At 48.2% G+C, this 20,315-nt stretch overlaps 1 protein-coding gene across 4 annotated transcripts in view; it reads left to right on the top strand.

Moving 5' to 3' along the window:
* Positions 1 to 3,394: 3,394 nt before the first annotated feature.
* The window catches only part of SRPK2 (SRSF protein kinase 2), a 269,280-nt gene continuing 252,359 nt past the window's right edge, over positions 3,395 to 20,315 (top strand). For 2 of the 4 annotated variants that reach the window (XM_062215005.1, XM_062214694.1), the window contains exons 1-2: positions 3,477 to 3,521; positions 4,092 to 4,146. In XM_062215005.1, the coding sequence (XP_062070989.1) occupies positions 3,492 to 3,521; positions 4,092 to 4,146 (85 nt within the window). In that variant the 5' untranslated portion in view covers positions 3,477 to 3,491. Of the gene's footprint in view, positions 3,522 to 3,906; positions 4,010 to 4,091; positions 4,147 to 20,315 lie in introns of those variants that run through there. The other 2 variants (XM_062214774.1, XM_062214849.1) reach the window with 2 other exon arrangements.

The raw sequence follows: 20,315 nt of genomic DNA, 5'->3' as shown, positions 1-20,315 counted from the left end.
GTGCCGGCGCCGCAAGGAAGAGGATTAGCCTATTGAGTTGTGGCGCCGGCTGGTTAAGCTTTTTTTTAAATATTTATTTATTTATTTGCAAGTCACAGTTACACAGAGAGAGGAGAGGCAGAGAGAGAGAGAGAGAGAAAGAGAGAGAGAGAGGTCTTCCATCCAATGGTTCACTCTCCAATTGGCTGCAACAGCTGGAGCTGCATCGGTCTGAAGCCAGGGGCCAGGAGCTTCTTCTGGGTCTCCCATGTGGGTGCAGGGGCCCAAGGGCTTGAGCCATCTTCTACTGTTTTCTCAGGCCATTGCAGAGAGCTGGATCGGAAGTGGAGCAGCCAGGACTAGAACTGGCACTTCAGGCCAGGGTGTTAACCTGCTGTGCCACAGCGTCAACCCCTGTGGTTAAACTTTTTTTTGGACAGCCAGAGTTAGTGAGAAAGAGAGAGAGAGAGAGAAAGGTCTTCCTTTTCCATTGGTTCATCCCCCAAATGGCTGCTACAGCTGGCACGATGCGCCGATCCGAAGCTAGGAGCCAGGTGCTTCCTCCTGGTCTCCCATGTGGGTGCAGGGCCCAAGCACTTGGGCCATCCTCCACTGCATTCCTGGGCCACAGCAGAGAGCTGGACTGGAAAAGGAGCAACCTGGACAGAATCTGGCGCCCCAACTGGGACTAGAACCCAGGGTGCTGGTGCTGTAGGTGGAGGATTAGCCTAGTGAGCCGCGGCGCTGGCTGGTTAACCATTTTTTTTTTTTAAGAGATTTATTTATTTATTTGAAAGGCTGAGTCATAGAGAGATAGAGGGAGAAACAGACCTTCCATCTGCTGGTTCACTCCCCAAATAGCTACAAGGGCTGGGGCTGGATCAGGCTAAAGCTAGGAACCTGGAACTTATTCAGGTCTCCCACGTGGTAGCAGGGACCCCAGCACTTGACCCTCTTCTGCTGCTCCCAGGCACATTAGTAGGAAGCTGGGTCGAAAGTGGAGTGGCTGGCACCGATGCTCATATGGGATGCTGGCATTTCAGGAGGCAGTTTAACCTGCTATGCCACAATGCTGGCCCTGGTTAGACATTTTTTATTTCACCTTTTAGTTATTATAATAAGGATACCATGAGCATTTATAGAGGAAGATTTAAGAACTTATTTTCAATTTTGGTGGATATATACCTAGTAGTAGAATTGCTGATAATTCTATAAGAACAGCTGATAAAACTTTTCCAGAGGAACTGCATCATTTTATGTTCCTCTGTCCCCCAAGTAATGTATAAGGATTTAAAAAAAAAATTATTTATTTGAAAGAGTTACACAGAGAGAGGAGAGGCAGAGAGAGAGAGGTCTTCCATCTGATGGTTCACTCGCCAACTGGCCGCAATGGCCAGAGCTGTGCCGATCTGAAGCCAGGAGCCAGGAGCTTCTTCCAGGTCTTCCAAGTGGGTGCAGGGGCCCAAGGACTTTGGCCATTTTCTACTGCTTTCCCAGGCCATAGCAGAGAGCTGGATTGGAAGAGGAGCAGCTGGGACTAGAACTGTAGCCCATATAGGATGCTGGCACTTCAGGCCAGGGTGTTAACCCGCTGCGCCACAGCGCCGGCCCCAAGGATTTTGATGTGTCTAATATTTGAGGGTCCAACTTTATTTTAAAGATTTAGTTATTTGAAAGGCAGAGTTATGGAGAGAGAGATCTTCCATCCACTGGTTCACTCTCCAAATGGCCACAATGGCTGGGTTTGGGCCAGGCCAAAGCTAGGAGCCAAGAGCTTCTTTGGGTCTCCCATGTAGATGCAGAGACAGAAACACTTGGGCCGTCTTCTGCTCTTTCCCAGGTACATTAGCAGTGAGCTGGATCAGAAGTGGAGCAACTGGGACAAGAACAGGTGCCCACATGGGATGCTGGTGTTGCAGTGGCGGCTTTATTTGCTACGACACAATACCAGCCCCCAAAATTCTTGCCAGTACTTGTCCGTTAAAATAGTCATCCTATTAGATGTGAAGTATTCTTATTGTAGTTTTGCTTTGGATTTCCCTAACGACTAGTGGTGATGTTGGACATCTTGTTGTGTGTGTTGGCTATTTGGAAAAATATCCATTCAAGTCCTTTGCCTACTTTTGTCTCAGACTATCCTTTAAAGACAAAGGGAAAAAGAGATGTTTATCATGGGGAAACCATTAGAATAAACATAACGTCACCGTCACTGAACAAGCTGGCATCACTTGGTGCACGAAGAGGGGTACAGTATCATCCACAGGGTGTAGCTGACAAAAGTATTCAATTCCAGCCTAATCGTAGGAAAGCAGTCAAATACGAATTGAGGAACACTCTGCAAAACTGTAGAACTGGATTCTTCAAAAAAGTCAATGTTACAAAAGAAAAAAAACACAAACAAACCAGGGATTACTCTAGAATAAAGGAGCTTAAAAAGACATGAGAACCAAACGCAATGAACGACTCTTGACTGTATCCTGAGTTGGAAAAAAAAAAAAAATCAACTAAAAGGGCTAATAGAGGGCCATTTTGAAAATTCACATATGGCCTGAATATTACAGATAATCATACTGCATCAGTGTTAAATTTTCTTGGAGTGATAATGGAATTCTGATTATATAGGAGAACATCTTTATCCTCAGTAGAAACCCATTGAAATATTTGGGGGTAAAGGGTACAGAAAGCAAATGTGGTGAAATTTTAAATATCGGTGATTATGGGTTCGTATGGCTGTTCATTATATTTTCTTGCGCCTTTTCTGTAGGTTTGATACTTTGGAAAAGAAAAAGTTGCAGGAGTCTAAAGCTTTTCAAAATTCGAGCAATGTTTTTATTTTGGTCTTGTTGTTGGGTTTAACATCTTTGGGGTAAGATAAGCTACTTTCGTTAGTTCAGGATCCAGTTGTATGACCAGGGAGAGAGTCAATGGCCAGGATGCCTATTTTTTCAAAACGATTGTAATGATTTAAATCACTACGGGAGCACTGCGGTTACATTTGTGCCATCATCGACTTGATTCCCGTCTGTAGACTAGGCAGTCTGGTAAGGTGGACCGAGTTTGGAGCCGCCAGACCTGAATTCGGATCCTGACTGGTTAAACGGTTGGTCCTCCGGAGGACTCCATGGCCTCCTTTTAAGATGGAGACCAGAACTACTTGGTGCAGTTCTTTGTTAGGCTAACACGTTCCTCACCGGACTGGGCTTCAATTCACGTGCAGAAGCCGCATCCTGTTTGTCGACGCTCTGTGGATCTTTTCATCCTTTAAACTTAACTCAATTCTGAGGGGCGGCTGAAGGGGTGGGGTGGGGAGAGAAAACGACTTCGCCAAGGTCACACTGCAAACCTAGGGCCCAGGGCTCCCGGTTCTTGGTCCTGTGCCCTTTCCACGCCCGCCGGATTGCAGGAAGCGGCGCTCATGGGGATGCAAGGATGTAGAGGAGCCAAGGGGGAGAAGAGGCCGCGGGAAGAGAGGTGGTGTGAGCCCCGCGGAGGCGCCGGGCACCGACGGGCGCATGGACAGGCGGCCAGCGCGACCGGCCGGGGTGCGGCGGGCAGGGGCTTTGGCTGGCGAGGGAGGGTCGGCGGGCCGGGGGCCGAGCGCGATGGGCGGCCCCGCGCCCGCCGCAAGGGCGCAGGAGGCGGCAGCCTGGGCCGCGGACCGGGGCGGGCGAGGCCGTGGGCGACACAGGCCTAGAGGGCGGTAGTCCTCTGGCCACGGGTGGGTGGCGGCGGCGGCGGCCGCGGGGTGGGGGGCGCGCGTGGGGTCCCAATCCCCCCGGACCGCCGGGGGGCGGGGCGGGGGCGGGGCCTGCCGGGGGCGGGTCTTGCCGGGGCCCCGCGGGAGCGGCGGCCGCGGCGGCGGCGGCGGCGGCGCAGGCGCGGTTCTGACTCCTCGGCTGGCGGAGCGAGGGGAGGCTGCAGCCCGGCTCGGCTCTGCTCGGCTCGGCTCCCGCGTTGCCGCCGCGGCCGCCGCCGCCGCCGCGAAGCCCCCCGCCCCGCTTCCGCCGCGTAGCGATGAGTTCCCGGAAAGGTGAGCGTCCCGCGGCGCCCCCCGCCTCGCGGCCCGCACGCCGCCCGGCCCGACCGTTAATGTGTGTCTTCTCTTTCCTTAGTGCTGGCCATTCAGGCCCGAAAGCGGAGGCCGAAAAGAGAGAAACATCCGAAAAAGTGAGTCCACGCCGCGCTCGTCTCGGGGTCCCCTCCCTGCCTCGCCGGGGGCGAGGGGCGGCAGCCGGCGGCCGCGCAGGGCAAAGTTGCCCGGGTCCCCCGGGCCGGCGGGCGGGCTGGTCCCCCGGGACGCCGGCGCTCGGCTCCTGCGCGCCCCGCGGGCGGCCCGGGGGGAGGGGCGGCGGGCGGGGGAGGGGTGCGCGGCCCCGCGCCCGCCCCGCCCGGACCCCCCGGGCCCGCGCCCCCAGACCGGGTCTCCGCGGCCGGCGGCGGCGAGCGGCGGGGAGGCGCCGGGCTGGCCCGGGGGTCGCAGGCCCTCCTCAGGAGGGGCCCCGGCGCCCGAGCCTGGCTCCCTGGCGCTGGGCGCGCGCGTGAGGCGGCGGCGCGGCTAGCACCTGGGCGGCGGGGCCCGGGAGGAAGAGGAGCTGGGCGTCTGAGTGGGCGTCGCCGCCGCCGCCGCCGCCTCCTCAGCGAGGCCGCCTCGCGGCCTTTCTGCCCCACACGCGAGCCGGCCGTCGAGGGGCTCTCCTGAGACTTGTTCCTGGCGCGAGTTCAGCTCCGAGACCCGTGCGTTTCGGCGCTCGGGTTCGTCTTCCAAACTTTGTGCTCGGGTCGAGCGTGACTTCGGGGCGCGCTGCGGGGCCCTGGGCCGGGGGCGTCGACGTCGCGGCCGCCGCCTGCGCCCAGACGCTGCCCGGGAGCCTTTCCCGGAGAGCGGCTTGGGGCCGCCGCCGCCCCCCGGCCGAGCCGTGGCCGTGGCCGTGCCCGCCGTGAGCCTCGTTACCCCTTCCGGATCGGGGGCCTCGCTCCGGCTGTGGAGCGAGACCTACTCAGTGCCGTGACCCGGTGCTTCGGAGAAGGGCGCGGAGGCGTTCCCGTCGCTGTGTCCTTGGCCTCGGCCTTGACCCGTGGCGAAGGTGCTGGTCTGTCCAGGGCCGGGTGTTTTGTTCGCGGACAGCCCAACTGGAAAGTGCGTGGAGGGCTCCGCGAGCCGGGCTTCGGCTGGACCATGCCTTCCTGAACAGGAACCCGCGAGTGCGGGAAAGGGGTTTCTTAGGCACTTGAAGACCCGCTGGGTCAAGTCGGATGTTGAATTCTCAGAGGGCGAAAGGCGTGGATTTCTGGTACTTTCAGATGCGTTTAAGAAATGAGTGCTAAGCTGTCAGGTCCATCAAAGCCTTGCATTTGGGATTTCCCTTGGCGACCAGTGGTGTTGAGCCCGTAAGTCAGGAGACCTGTGATGTGGAGGATTCGGGGTGAGTGAGGACTGAGTTTTAACCACAGCTGTCAGAGCATTGGTTTATTTCCACGTAGCTCATTATGTTCAGAAACATAGAAGTTGAGAAAAGCATAGCCTGAGTTTGAGAAATGATTGTATCTGTATATATAAATAGATGGGAGGCTACTCGAGAAAGTTGAAAATGGAATTAAAAGTTTCATGCATAAAGTTTTTGAAATACATGCATACAAGGCGTCTTTAGCGTTCATGAAAGCATATGGTGGGAAAATTGCAAGGATTTCAAAGTTGTCTTGAACGGAAAGACCTTTAATTCCATTTCCTGTGAGTTTTATGAAGTACCCCATACACGTGTATGCATAGTTTACTTGAGTACACGTAGAAAATTTGTTTCAATTCAGTGTGTTTTATATCTTAATATTTCAGGGTATGACTTTTGTGGTGGTGAATAGCATTTTTTGGCATGCTACAGTTTGGATTTATGTAGGATATTTATAAAGAGTCAGCGAATATCCACAGTGTTCTACTTTCACTCTCATAGATTAATCTCCAAGTTCCTTCCACTATGTATATGTAATACAATTTAAGGGAAAGAACACCAGCTATGAGGAGATGAACTGGCTGGTCTGCCATGTAATTGGCAAGAAGGGACCAGCCAATTTCATAGCTGATGCATCGAAACATTGCCGCTTTTCACTTAATTCTTTGAATCCAGACATTCTCTATAAGAAGCGCCGGATGTGGTTTAGTCACGTACTCACCAGATACCCGCACATCCTTTGGAGGTGGTCATGGAGCGTTGAGTGAAGCACACACAGCTGCGCATGAAGCAGACACTCTGGAGTTTTGGGGAGAACCGCAGAGCGGGTGACAAATAAGATAATTCCAGGATGGTGCGGATGGATAGTAAGGGGGTTACGATGGGGCACGTTGAGTAATGATGATAGTAGATGACGTCTGAGCACCGTGCTAGGCACTCTGCTGGTTCGCGTGCATTTATACCTTGTGGCAGCCGGAGAGGTGCGTGCCATGACAGTCACCATTTTACATTGAAGAAAGGGACGCAGCGTGAGTAATGTGTTAGACTGCAGCCTGAGGAGGGGACATCTGAGCAGAAGCTGGAGAGGAGGAGGAGGAGGAGGAGGAGGAAGAGGAGGAGTGGGCTCTGGGGAGGAGAGGGCCGGCAGTGTTTGAGGAACGCAGAGATCCTGGTGACCGGAGTGATACTGAGGTTGTTGGGACAGTCAGGAGTCAGAGTGTGCAGGGCCTCGAAGACTTAGATCTGTGAGGGACAGCATCTTATTTCTGTTGAGAGAGCACTGGCTGTTATGTGGAGAACAGATGGTGAGTGTAAGATGGGAGTGGAAACTGGCCCATAGTAGGACCTGGGCAGTGAGACATCATCATTCAGAATGCAGGGTGGGACCCTGCGGAGAAAGGACTTCAGGAGCCTGGTAGTCTCCAGGTAGTTCCGACAGGGCAAGGTGGCATGTTCAGTTAGTTTGGACTGGAATTCAGTTTTGCTATTCGATTACTTCTCCAGAGGAGGTCAAGCAGCAGTAGGTCTCATTTTAAACAATTTATACAGTGACTGATAAGCTTGAATTATGTGACTCTCTGGGCCTGGCTTGGTGCAATATGGTCAACTTGTGTTATTCTTTCCTGGTTTATGTGAGCTGGCTCTTCATTAATTTTTTTTTTTTTTTTTTTTGACAGGCAGAGTGGACAGTGAGAGAGAGACAGAGAGAAAGGTCTTCCTTTTTGCCGTTGGTTCACCCTCCAATGGCCGCCGTGGTAGCATGCTGCGGCCGGCGCACCGCGCTGATCCGATGGCAGGAGCCAGGTGCTTCTCCTGGTCTCCCATGGGGTGCAGGGCCCAAGGACTTGGGCCATCCTCCACTGCACTCCCTGGCCACAGCAGAGAGCTGGCCTGGAAGAGGGGCAACCGGGACAGGATCGGTGCCCCGACCGGGACTAGAACCCGGTGTGCCGGCGCCGCAAGGCGGAGGATTAGCCTAGTGAGCTGCGGCGCCAGCCTTCATTAATTTTTTTTTAAAGATTTATTTATCTATTTATTTGAAAGGCAGAGTTACACAGAGAGAGAAGGAGAGGCAGAGAAAGAGAGAGAGGTCTTCCATCTGCTGGTTCACTCTCGGATTGGCCACAACTGCCAGAGCTGGGCTGATCCGAAGCCAGGAGCCAGGAGCTTCCCCCGGGTTTCCCATGTGGATGCAGGGGCCCAAAGACTTGGGTCATCCTCCACCGCTTTCCCAGGCCATAGCAGAGAGCTGGATCAGGAGTGGAGCAGCCGGGACTAGAACTGGCGCCCACATGTGATACTGGCACTGCAGGTGGTGCCTCTACCCTGCTACGCCACAGCATCGGCCCCTCTTCGTTAATTTTAGTTTAGTTCAGTTCCATGACCTTTTATTAATTGAGCCTGTTCCTAGAGGCTACTCTCTTAGTAGGTCAGAATTTATAGTTGTCAGGAATAAAATTAAGATTTCTATATGTAGTTGAGTAAACATTTTTAATTAAAAAAATTTTTTTTTAAATTTTGGAAGTAGAGTTAACAGAGAGAGGGAAAGACAGGAGACAGAAAGGTCTTCCATTCTCTGATTTACTCCTCAAATCGTTACATCGGCCAGAGCTGTGCTGATCCAAAGCCAGGAGCTTCTTCCCATTCTCCCACGCAGGTGCAGGGACCCAAGCTCTTGGGCCATCTTCCACTGCTTTCTCAGGCCATCAACAGAGAGCTGGATCAGAAGAGGAGCAGCCTGCATGAACCAGCACCCATTTGGGATGCCGATACTGCAGGCAGAGGCCTAGTTTACTATGCCACAATGCTGGTCACAAGTCAAAAATTTAGTACTGGGGCTGGCACCGTGGCACAGCATGTTAAGCTGGTGCCTGGGATGCCAGCATCCCATATTGGAGCACCGAATTAAGACCCAGCTCCTCTGTTTCTCATCCCATACCATGCTAATGCTCCTGGGAGAGCAGCAAATGGCCCAAAACACCCACATGGGAGACCAGGTGGAGCTCCTGGCTTCCACCTGGCCCCAGCCCTGTCCATTGTGGCCATTTGGGCAGTGAATCAGCAGATGAAGATTCTTTTTCTCTCTCTCGCTCCCCTTCTGTTTTTGCTACTCTGCTTTTCAAATAAATGAATCTTTAAAAAATTAATCTTGCTAATTTGCTAATTGTTTTTTTGAGCGGGAGAGAGACAGACAGACAGTGACAGCAAGCTTGCCATCCGTGGCTTCACTCTGTAAATACCTACAAGGGCCAGAATTGGGCTGGGCCAGAGATGGGGAATGGGAATTTATTTCAGGTCTCCCATGTGAGTAGCATGAACTCAACCACCTCAGCCATCACCTGCTGCCTCTCAGGGTCTATACCAGCAGGAAGCTAGACTTGGAGCCAGAGCTCAGACTCAACCCAGTTCCTTAACAGCTAGGCCAGGTACTTGCCCCAGTTTGCAGATTATGAATTGTGCTGCTGTAAAAACAGGCAGTAGAGAAAAACTATAGTGTCATGAATCTTACAAATTAGATAAACCAGATAGCTTAGGATAGATTTTTGCCTTGTCTACAAGTATATGCAGATAACATTTTTATGGTTTCTTTCATTTATTGATTTTTATATAACTTATTGAAACATAGTTCATATACCATAAAATTTATGAGTTTTACAATTTATGATTTTTAGTTTATTCATGAGGTTGTGCAGCCATCATTATTACCTAATTTCATGACATTTTTCACTACTTCAAAAAGAAATCTGCGGATGGCGCTGTGGCGCAGCAGGTTAACACCCTGGCCTGAAGTGCCGGCATCCCATATGGGCGCTGGTTCTAGTCCCGGCTGCCCCACTTCCCATCCAGCTCTCTGCTATGGCCTGGGAAAGCAGAAGATGGCCCAGGTCCTTGGGCCCCTGCACCCACGTGGGAGACCTGGAAGAAGCTCCTGGCTCCTGGCTTCGGATTGGCACAGCTCCAGACATTGTGCCATCTGGGGAGTGAACCAGCAGATGGAAGACCTCTCTCTCTCTCTCTCTCTCTCTCTCTCTGTAACACTTTCAAATAAATAAAATAAATCTTTAAAAAAAAAGAAATCCCACATCTGTTTAGAAGTTACTGTCTATTCCGTTAGTCCTCACCTTGGCAACCGCTAACTTTCTGTCTGTCTTCCTACTCTATTTCATGTAAGTGGAACCATATAATATGCGGCCTTGTATCTGATTTCTTTTACTTAGCAACGTGTTTTGAAATTTCATTCCTATTGTAACCATGTGCTGCTACTTCTTTCCTTACATTACCAAGTAATATTCCATTGTGTTGGTAGACCACATTTTCTTTATCATTTTTCTATTGTTGGACATTTGGGTTGTTTCTACTTTTTGACTTTTTAAATCTTTATTTCTTTTAAAGATTTATCTTTTTTTTTTAATTTTTTTGATAGAGTTAGTGAGAGAGAGAAAGAGAGAAAGGTTTTCCTTCTGTTGGTTCACCCCCCAAATGGCTGCTACAGCCAGTGCACCGCGCCGATCCGAAGCCAGGAGCCAGGTGCTTCCTCCTGGTCTCCCATGTGGGTGCAGGGCCCAAGCACTTGGGCCATCCTCCACTGTCCTCCCAGGCCACAGCAGAGAGCTGGACTGGAAGAGGAGCAACCGGGACAGAATCTGGCGCCCCAACCAGGACTAGAACCCAGGGTGCCAGTGCCGCAGGAGGAAAATTAGCCTAGTGAGCTGAAAGGCAGAATTACAGAGAGAGAGGTCTTCCATCTGCTAGCCAAATGGCTGCAATGGCCAGAGCTGAGTTGATCTGAAGCCAGGAGCCAGGAGCTTTTTCTGGGTCTCCCATGTGGGTGTAGGGGCCCAGGGACTTGGGCCATCTTTGGCTACTTTCTCAGGCACGTCAGGAGGGAGCTGGATCAGAAGTGGAGCAGCCAGGACTTGACCCAGTGCCCATATGGGATGCTGGTACTGCAGGCCAGGGCTTTAACCCACTGTGTCACCACACCAGCCCAAAGTGTGTTCTTAAAATTTTTTAAGAAAAGTTTTAAATTTAGAGATAATTTTACTTAGAAGAAGTTGTAAAAATATTAGAGTTCTTTATGTACCTTTCATTCAGCTTCTCCCAGTGGTGATATCTTGTAAAACCGTAGAACATTGTCAAAACTGGAACATTGCTATTGGTGCAGTTGACAGGTTTTTTTTTTTTTTTTTTTTTTTAATTTGACAGGTAGAGTCATAGACAGTGAGAGAGAGAAAGACAGAGAGAAAGGTCTTCCTTCTGTTGGTTCACTCCCCACATGGCTGCCACGGCCGACGCCGTGCCCATCTGAAGCCAGGAGCCAGGTGCCTCTTCCTGGTCTCCCATGTGGGTGCAGGGGCCCAAGCACTTGGGCCATCCTCCACTGCCTTCCCGGGCCACAGCAGAGAGCTGGACTGGAAGAGGAGCAACCGGGACAGAATCATGCACTGACACAGTGTTATTAAAAACAAGTTTATGGGCTGGCACTGTGGTGTAGCGGGTATAGCCTCTGCTTGCAGTTTTGATTTGCCATATAGGCACTGGTTGGAGTTCTGGCTGCTCTATTGCCAATCCAGTTCTCTGCTGTGGCCTGGGAAAGCAGTAGAAGATAGCCCAAGTCCTTGGGCCCCTGCACCAGCGTGGAGATCCGGAAGAAGCTCCTGGCTTCGGATCAGCCCAACTCTGGCTTTTGCGGCCATTTGGGGAGTGTACCAGCAGATGGAAGACCATTCTCATTTGTTCTCTCTCTCTCTCTCTCTGCCTCTGTAACTCTTTCAAATAAATAAAAACTCAAATCTTTAAAAAAAAAATTTACCAGTTTTTCATACACTGTTTGTAGTTGTATCAAATTTTATCACTTGTGTAGGTTAGGCATTGCCACAAACAGGGTGCATTACTATTTTCACCAGCATAAAGAAACTCCTTGTTATCTTTTTATTATTTTTAAATTATATACTTATTTATTTTAAAGAGTTCGATCTTCCATCAGCTGATTCATTGCCCAGATGACTGCAATGACCAGGGCTGAGCCAGGCAGAAGTCAAGAGCCGAAAGTTTTGCCTGGATCTCCCACATGTACAGGAGACCCAAACACTTGTGCTGTGTTTTGCTGCTTTCCCAGGGCTGTATTGACAGGAAGCTGGATCGAAAGTGGAATAGCTGGGACAGGGATGGATACCAGCATCACAGATGGTGGCTTTCCCCACTACGCCACAATGCTGTCCTCCCCACTCCCCCCCCCCCCCTTAATGATTTATTTATTTGAAAGGCAGAATTAAAGAGAGGGGAAGACAGAGAGAGGGAGGGAGGAAGGGAGGGGTGGGGAGGGAGATACAGATAGATATCTTCTGTCAGCTGAATCACTCTCCAGATGACTTCCAACAGCCAGGTCTGGGTCAGGCTGAAACCAGGAGCCAGGATTCCACCTGGGTCTCCTACCTGGATGTAAGAGGCCATTCTCTGCTACTTTCCCAGGCACATTAGCAGGGAGCTAGATCGGAAGTGGAGCAGCCAGGACTGGAGCCAACACTCATATCAGATGCTGGGGTTGCCTCACAGAGGGCCTAATCCTCTTTGCTGCCATGCTGGCCTCCTTGTTACTTTTTAATAGTCATCATGTTCTTCTTTATCTCCAACCCCCCCACCTCCACCCCTCCGCCCCGCTGTTCCACATCACTGCAGTTTTGCCACTTTGAGAATGATTTTGAAATGGGAATTTAGAGTATGGAACCTTTTGAGATTCACTTTCTTTTAACTCAGTGCATCCCCCTTAAAATTTGTTGTTGTTGCCTGTCTCAGTTGGTCATTCATTTTCACTCCTAAGTAGCATTTCTGTTGCGTGGAGAAACATTTTATCCATTGACCTTAATGAGCATTTGGGTACTTTATAGTTTCTGACTCTTAAACATAAAGTTGCTGAATGCAGGTGTACAGGTGTTTGGGTGAGCTTGTTTCCATTCTATAGGATAACTACCCAGGAATACAGGTGCTAGAGTACTTGTGCTTGAATTTGGACTTTCTTATTAGATAGCAGCTTGGTCTTTTGGTATTTTGGCTATCTCCCTTAATGTTTCTCTGCATAGTTATTTGTGTGGTATGTTGGCATTGTTTGTGTTTTTTTCTGTTATGTAGTTAGGTGGATTCGTTGAGCTATTGCTTTTCCACTTTCTGTAGTTTGGATTCTGTCACAGAAAATGAGAGGCATGGGACTGGTGGCACTGGGTCAGTAAATCACAGGTGAGACAGTTGGAATGTGGTGGTACAAGTTTGTATTCTTTCTTGGTAAGCCTCAACCCTTCTCTGAAGAATATACTCAGCACTCACAAACCCATGTTTTTGGTCTACCTCTCATGGAAGATAATCACCTATTTTTTACTTCTTATTTTTTATCCATTTGTTTGTTGGGTGAACATTTTGGCATGCCAGGTGTCCAGTAAATATATATGAAGCAGATAATTTAGTGCTGGATGCTGGGACGATTATGGCAAATAAAACTCAGGATTAACTGGCAAGAAAGGGGAGATAGCTTTGTAAACAGATCACTGCAGGACAATGTGATGTGCACTGTAAAATTATTTATTTAGATTTTATTTTATTTATTTGAAAGAGTTACACAGAGAGAGAAGGAGAGGCAGAAAGAGAGAGGTCTTCCATCTGCTGGTTCACTCCCCAGTTGGCCGCAGCGGCACGAGCTGCACCTATCTGGAGCCAGGAGCTTCCTCCAAGTCTTCCCATGCTATTGCAGGGGCCCAAGGTCTGGATCAGAAGTGGAGTAGGCGGGTCTTGAACTGGTGCCCATGTGGAATGCTGGTACTGCAGGTGGCAGTCCTACCCACTATACCACGGCACTGGCCCCTTTATTTATTTTAAATAAGTGAGGTCATGTCACCCCCTTTTGTTTTTAAAGATTTATTTATTTACTTATTTGAAAGAGTTACAGAGAGAGGTAGAGACAGAGAGAGAGGTCGTCCATCTGCTGGTTCACTCCCCAGATGGCTGCAGCAGCCAGAGCTGTGCTGATCAGAAGCCAGGAGCCAGGAGCTTCCTCCGGGTTTCCCATGTGGGGCCAGGGGCCCAGGGACTTGGGCCATCTTCTACTGCTTTCCCAGGCAATAGCAGAGAGATGGATAGGAAGTGGTACAACTGGGACTTGAACCATACCCATATGGAATGCTGGCAGTGCAGATGGTGGCTTTACTCGCTACACCACAGCACTGGCCCTAGGCCCCTTTATTTTTAAGATTATTTATTTGATGCGGCTGGTGCCGTGGTATAGTGGGTAAAGCTGCCACCTGCAGTGCCATCATCCCATATGGGCACCAGTTTGAGTCCCATTTGCTCCACTTCCGATCCAGCTTCCTGCTGATATGCCTGGGAAAGCAGTGGGAGATGGCCCAAGTGCTTGGGCCCCTGTACCATGTGGGAGACCTGGAGGAAGCTCCTGATCGGACCAGCTCTGGCCATTGTGGTCATTTGGGGAGTGAACCAGAGGATAGAGAATGATTCTCTCTCTCTCTCTCTTTGCCTCTGTTTCTCTTTCTCTATAGCTTTGACTTTCAAATAAGTTTAAAAAAAAAAAAAGAGTGAATCCAACTTTACATACAAAGTTTTTCTTTCTTTCTCTCTTTTTTTTAAAGATTATTTATTTGAAAGGCAAACTAGAGTGAGAGAGAGAGAGAGAGAGAGAGATCGATCTTCTGTACGCTGGATCACTCCCCAGATGCCTACAACAGCTGAGACTGGGCCAGGCTGAAGCCAGAGGCCAGAAACTCCATCTGGGTCTCTCGTGTGGGTGACAGGAACTCAAGTATTTGAGATGGCATCTGCTGCCTCGCAAGGTGTGCAGTAGCAGGAAGCTCAATCACAAGTGGAGTCAGGACTGGATCCCAGGCACTCCAATCTGGGATGTGGGTGCCTTAAGCAGCTGCTTAACATCTTGCATCCAATTCACGTTTTAGGTACAATAGTGTATGGATTGGTAAGGGATGACTTCAGGGGACTTGTTTTTTTGATTTTAATGTTAGTATTATTTTAATAGCATTTTCTTTTAAATAATAGAAGTATTATGATATTGGTAGATTCCTATAGGAGAGAACAATTTATAGAAACAAGCAGCTGGCACCCATGTGGGTGGGTAGGTTGGTTAAGTAACTGCTCATGATGCTTGGCGTCCCATGTTGGAGTACTCATTTGAGTCTCCACTAACGTGCTTCTGATCCAGCTTCCTGCTAATGCACCTGGGAAGGCAGCAGAGTTTTTGGGAGACCAGGGGCTTGGCTCAGACTTGGCTGTTGTGGCCATTTGGGGAGTGAACCAATAAATAGATGGTCTTTCTCCCTCTCTGTCACTCTGCCTTTCAAATAATTAATTTTTTTTTATTTGACAGATAGAGTTATAAACAGTGAGAGAGAGAGACAGAAAGGTCTTCCTTTTGTTGGTTCACTCCCCAAATGGCCACCATGGCTGGCGCTGCACTGATCCGAAGCCAGGAGAGAGGTGCCTCTTCTGGTCTCCCATGTGGGTGCAGGGACCCAAGCGCCTGGGCCATCCTCCACTGCACTCCCGGGCCACAGCAGAGAGCTGGACTGGAAGAGGAGCAACCAGGACTAGAACCTGGTGCCCATGTGGGATGCCGGCTCCGCAGGCAGAGGATTAACCAAGTGAGCCATGGGGCCGGCCCCAATTTTTTTTTTTTTTTTTTTTTTTTAAGTAAGCATTGGTTGGAGCTCCTCAAGTTGTTTTGGAACATTATCTTTTAAACTTGCATGTATTTTTTTTTTTTTAAATGTGAGTTCCTGTTTATACTGTATATATATGTAAGTGCTTTTCTAAAAATTTATTTTGGGTCTATGAGTATTCTTTATATTTTTTTCTTTTACTCTTTTGAGGGAGGAGAGAGATAGATAGCAAGAGATCCTCCACCAGCTTGTTCACTCCCCAGAGGGCCACAATGATCAGGACTGGGCCAGGCCAGAGCTAGAAGCTTATCTGGGTCTTCCACGTGGGTGCCAGTTGTTCAAACGCTTGGACTGTCTTGGCTCTGATTTTCCCAGGCAATTATCAGGGAGCTGTATCGGAAGTTGATCAGCTGGAACATGAGCAGGTGCCGGTATGGATGCTTGTATTACAGGTGGTGAATTAACCTGCTACACTGGAATGGCAGCTCTAAACTTTATATTTTATAAAGTGTCTAAGTCCTTTACCTTTTTCTATTTTAAAGGTTTGGGTTATAAGTCTTTCTGTTACTGATTTATAAAAAATTTTTGTAGGTTTTTGGAGGAGTTCTTTGTATTATTGTGTATATCTTCCTAAATATAAATGTATTATTGCATATAATTTTGTAAACTAAAAATAAGCTGGAAAGGAGGCGGACACTTTCCACTGGATCTTGAAGAGCCAGTAATATTTTGCCAATTAAATAGGAGGCAGGGCTAGGGCCTCCCATTTAGGAGCACTGAGGTTGATGTCCATTCATGAAGGTTTAAAGTGACTTGACCTGCATGTAGTCCTGGAATGTCAGGCTGGGGTGCAGGGAGTTGGTAAACAATGAATGGGGTTCTAAGGTCTGAAAAGGAATCTGGGAGTTGTTAAGAGGTGCACATTTTTTATCTGCTGTTGTGTGGACCATGGTGTAGAAGCCAGGAGCTTCAATGGAGGAGACAGGTAGTCCTAAGGAGCAGAATTCATTGGATTTCATGGCTATTTAAATTAGGGGTCTAGGCTGAACCCCAGCTTTCTAAACTAGCTAAATTTGTGGGTGGTGTTGCCATTCCTCATGATTGGGGAGTGCAGAATGTGTTGGGAATCATTAGTGATGGCTTTGGCTAGGCTGCTCACAGTGCTTTCTGATTGGAGATATTTAGTCACTGTTTGCAGCTGGAGCACTGAGATGGGCTTGGTTTGGAGATAGATATTGAGAGTTGTCAGGTAGTTGATGGTAGCAATTGCCTGAAGGCATTGTATGTGACGGTAAGGCAGAAGGTAGTGTTGATAAAGGAGAAACCACAGAGAAATGGGAGAACCAGGAGAAAATTGTTTCACAGAAACGAAGGGAATAAAGCATTTCAAAAAGGAAATGATTAACATGAATCTGGAAGAAAATCTTGGCCTTAGATTCTGGCAGTTAGAAAGTCATGAGACTGCAGCTGGAGCAGCCTCAGTGCACTGCCTTAGGACAAAAGCAACCTTGCAGTTGTAGAATATTACTTGCTGAATAAGCTTTTTTTTGGTGTGTTTATGAAGTAGAAAAGTTAGAAAGAAAATGGTTCTTAAGAAGTTTTCTTTTTAAAATTTTTAAAAAAATTTTATCAGTAAAATGTAGGTGTCAAGTTAGGAAGAGTTTGAAAGTACAAGTGGGAATGGGTATTTTGAGTAGAAGCCCTGGGTTGGCAGGAAGCATTGAGATGAGAGCACAGGGTGCTTTGCACAGGGAGGAATGAGATGGGGAGGGCTGGAGGTTGCATGTTTTTAAATACCTAATGAGGTGCTGTCACAGACCTTGCTGGAATGTTGCACAATGCTCCTATGTGTTAGACTCACATGTTATGTTTGGACAATCCAAAACCCTTCAGTCTGCAAATATCTGGCCCCAAGGGTTGTGGATCTGTGGTAAGTGTTCAGTAAAGTTTGACTCATTTTGTAGTTGTAGGCTTTTGTTACTTCTTTTTTTGTTGTTGTTACTAGTTTATCAGGCTGTTTTAGCTCTACTTTATTTCCACCTGTAGTTGAATGTGTTGACTTCTCCATTCCTGCTCTGGTTCTGTTCCTGCTGTAGTTTTGAGTATGTTTTAGTTTTGGCAAGGACTCTCTGAATCTCGCATACATACCTTATGATTATTGTTTTCAGGTACCTTTAAAATTTTGAGAGGCATAGAGAGAGAGAAAGCACTCCCCCATTCACTGTTCACTCCTCAAATGCCCACAATGGCTGTAAGGCTGCCACAAAACACACCAAATACTGGAGTAAGGGAAAGGGTTTATTGGGGGAAACCCGACAGACTGGAGGGAAGGGGCGAAGAAGGAAAAGTGGGAGAGACAGGGAGCGATCAAGAGAGACATGGGGGCTGGCGCCATGGCTCACTTGGTTAATCCTCAGCTTGCAGCCTGAGCATCCCATATGGGCGTCGGGTTCTGGTCCCGGTTGCTCCTCTTCCAGTTCAGCTCTCTGCTGTGGCCTAGGAGTGTAGTGGAGGATGGCCCAAGTGCTTGGGCCCCTGCACCCACATGGGAGACCAGAAGGAAGCACCTGGCTCCTGGCTTCAGATAGGCGTAGCTGCAGCTGTAGCGGCCATTTTGGGGGTGAACCAACGGAAGGAAGACCTTTCTATCTCTCATTGTCTATAACTCTACCTGTCAAATAAAAAAAAAAAAAGAGACAAAAAGATGGAGAGAATGAGATCAAAGAGATCGAGAGATCGAGAGAGAGAGAGAGAGAGAGAGAGAGAGATCAGGAGAGATGGAGATCAAGAGGCAGTTCAAAAACAGGTCCTCTTAAAACTTTGCCTGGGGGTGGGCAGGGAAGTAGGAGCAGTGAATCCCATCAGGATGAGGGCGGAGCTGACTGACTTCAGTGTTTGGGCCATGTGGTCACCTGGCTTCCAGCCATGGCAGGGATGTGGGGCTAGAGCCTAGGATGGTGTCGTGATATAGATCTTGCCAAAATGGCCAGACCCGAAGCTGGGAGCTAGAAGCTAGGAACTCAGTCTAGATCTCCCACCTAAATGGTAGGAACCTAGTTACTTGAGCCATCACCACTGCCTCCCAGGGTACAGGTAGCTGGAAGTTGGAGAAAGGATCCGATCCAGAATTAGGGATTGAAGCCAGATACTTTTCTTTATGGTATGTGGGCATCTTAACTGTTAGGTTAAATTCCTGACCCTTGTTTTCAGATTTTTAGGTGCTTTTCTTATATATTCATTAACATATTTTCAGATCCCTCTCTCCCTTTTTCCTTTTGCCGTTTGGTATAGGATAATATTGAATTTGTAGATTAATTTGGGAAACCTGAGGAGTCTTAAATTGAAAACACATATAAAAAAATCACTTTTATATTTTTAAAAGAATTTTATTTATTTAAAAGGCAGAGTTACAGATAGTTACAGATAGGCAGAGAGAGAGAGAGAGAGAGAGAGAGAGAGAGAGAGGGGTCTTTCATCTGCTGATTCATTCCTCAGATGGCCTCAATGGCCAGAGCTGTGCCGATCCAAAGCCAGGAGCCAGGAGCTTCTGGGATTCCCATGCAGGTGCAGGGGCCAAAGGACTTGGGCCATCTTCCACTGCTTTCCCAGTCCATAGCAGAGAGCTGGATAGGAAGTAGAGCAGCTGGGTCTCAAACCAGAGCCTATATGGGATGTTGGCATTGCAGGCGCTGGCTTTACCTGCTCCACCACAGCGCTGGCCCCTGTTTTCTGTTTTTTAAAAATGATATATATCATATCTAGAAATTGTAGAAATATATAAAGAAGGAAAAACTGAATTTACTCAGATTCTTAACCAGCATGCAAGATATGCACACATGGAACATTGTTAATATTTAGTACATTTCCTTTTGATCTGTTTTTTCCTATTCCTGCATTTTTATTATTTTTATCATTTCTTTTATGTAATTTTGTGTATTACCTCCTTATTTTGTTACTTGTTACAAACTTTTTTTTATGTCTTTAAACATTTTTCATAGTTATTAATAACTACAACATTCTGATTTCCTTAATTATTCAATTTGCTTAAACATTCCGCTATTCCTAGAAAAATTGTTTCCAGTTTCCTGACATTGTAATACATCTGTAAATGTGTTTGTCTACATTTCAGATTTTCTGAGAGTAGGTGGAATGTTGCAAATAGAAATACTGGGTGTGGGCCAGCATTATGGAGCAGGGCTTTAAAACCACCACTTGCAGCGAGGACGCTGCTGGCATCCCATATGGGCACCAGTTCAAGTCCACTTCCAGTCCGGCTCCCTGCTAATGTGCCTGTGGCCATTTGCGGAGTGAACCAGCAGATGGTAGACCCCTGTTTGTCTCTCCCTTTCTCTTAACTCTGCCTTTCAAAATAAATAAAATCTTAAAGAAATACTGGGTGAAGGGCAGTGAACCTTTTAAAGGCTCTCAAGTCTTGAAATGGCTCTTTACAAGAAGAATCAGCAGCACTGACATAATTATGGTACATAAAGTGGAAAAGCAATGAAAAAGGGAAAAAATGAAGTTTGCTTGACTTACAGTGTTACATTTAAAGAAGAGTAAGGAAGTTAGGAGAAATTGGAGCTGAGAAAGACTCTTTGTTTTTAGGCAGATGTTACAGGGAGCTAGTGAGCAGGTTTCCCACCTGGGAACAGTTAGGACAGCAAGGCCAATGTACTGCAGACAAGGAGGGCTTGGATCTGAAACTTGGAAAATGTCTGTTGGAGCAAAATACAGGAAGATTAAAGAAGACTAGCTGAAAGAGGGAACCAGTGGGAGCAAAGTCTGAGAATGAGACTTGAGAAAAGGTCATGGGGTTAGAGGTATGGTGAAGCGAGTAAAGCCACCGCCTGCAGTGCTGGTATCCCATATGGGTACCGGTTCTAGTCCCAGCCACCCCACTTTTGATCCAGCTCTCTGCTATGGCCTGGGAAAGCAATGGAAGATGGCCCAAGTCCTTGGGCCCCTGCACCCGCGTGGGAGACTCCTGGCTCCCGGCTTTGGATCGGCCCAGCTCTGGCTGTTGCAGCCGGTTGGGGAGTGAACCAGTGGATGGAAGACCCTTCTCTTTCTCTCTGTCTCTCTCTCTCTCTGCTTCTCTGTGTAACTCTGACTTTCAAGTAAATAAATAAATCTTTAAAAAAAAGAAAGAAAAGGCCATGAGGTTTGTTAATTTAGTTTATCGTTGATGGCCTTCAGATTTTGTGAATATTAGCATTTT

This window comes from Lepus europaeus, chromosome 1 (assembly GCF_033115175.1).
Source record: "Lepus europaeus isolate LE1 chromosome 1, mLepTim1.pri, whole genome shotgun sequence".
Lineage (NCBI taxonomy): Eukaryota > Metazoa > Chordata > Mammalia > Lagomorpha > Leporidae > Lepus > Lepus europaeus.
This window is presented reverse-complemented; position numbering and strand designations above follow the sequence as displayed.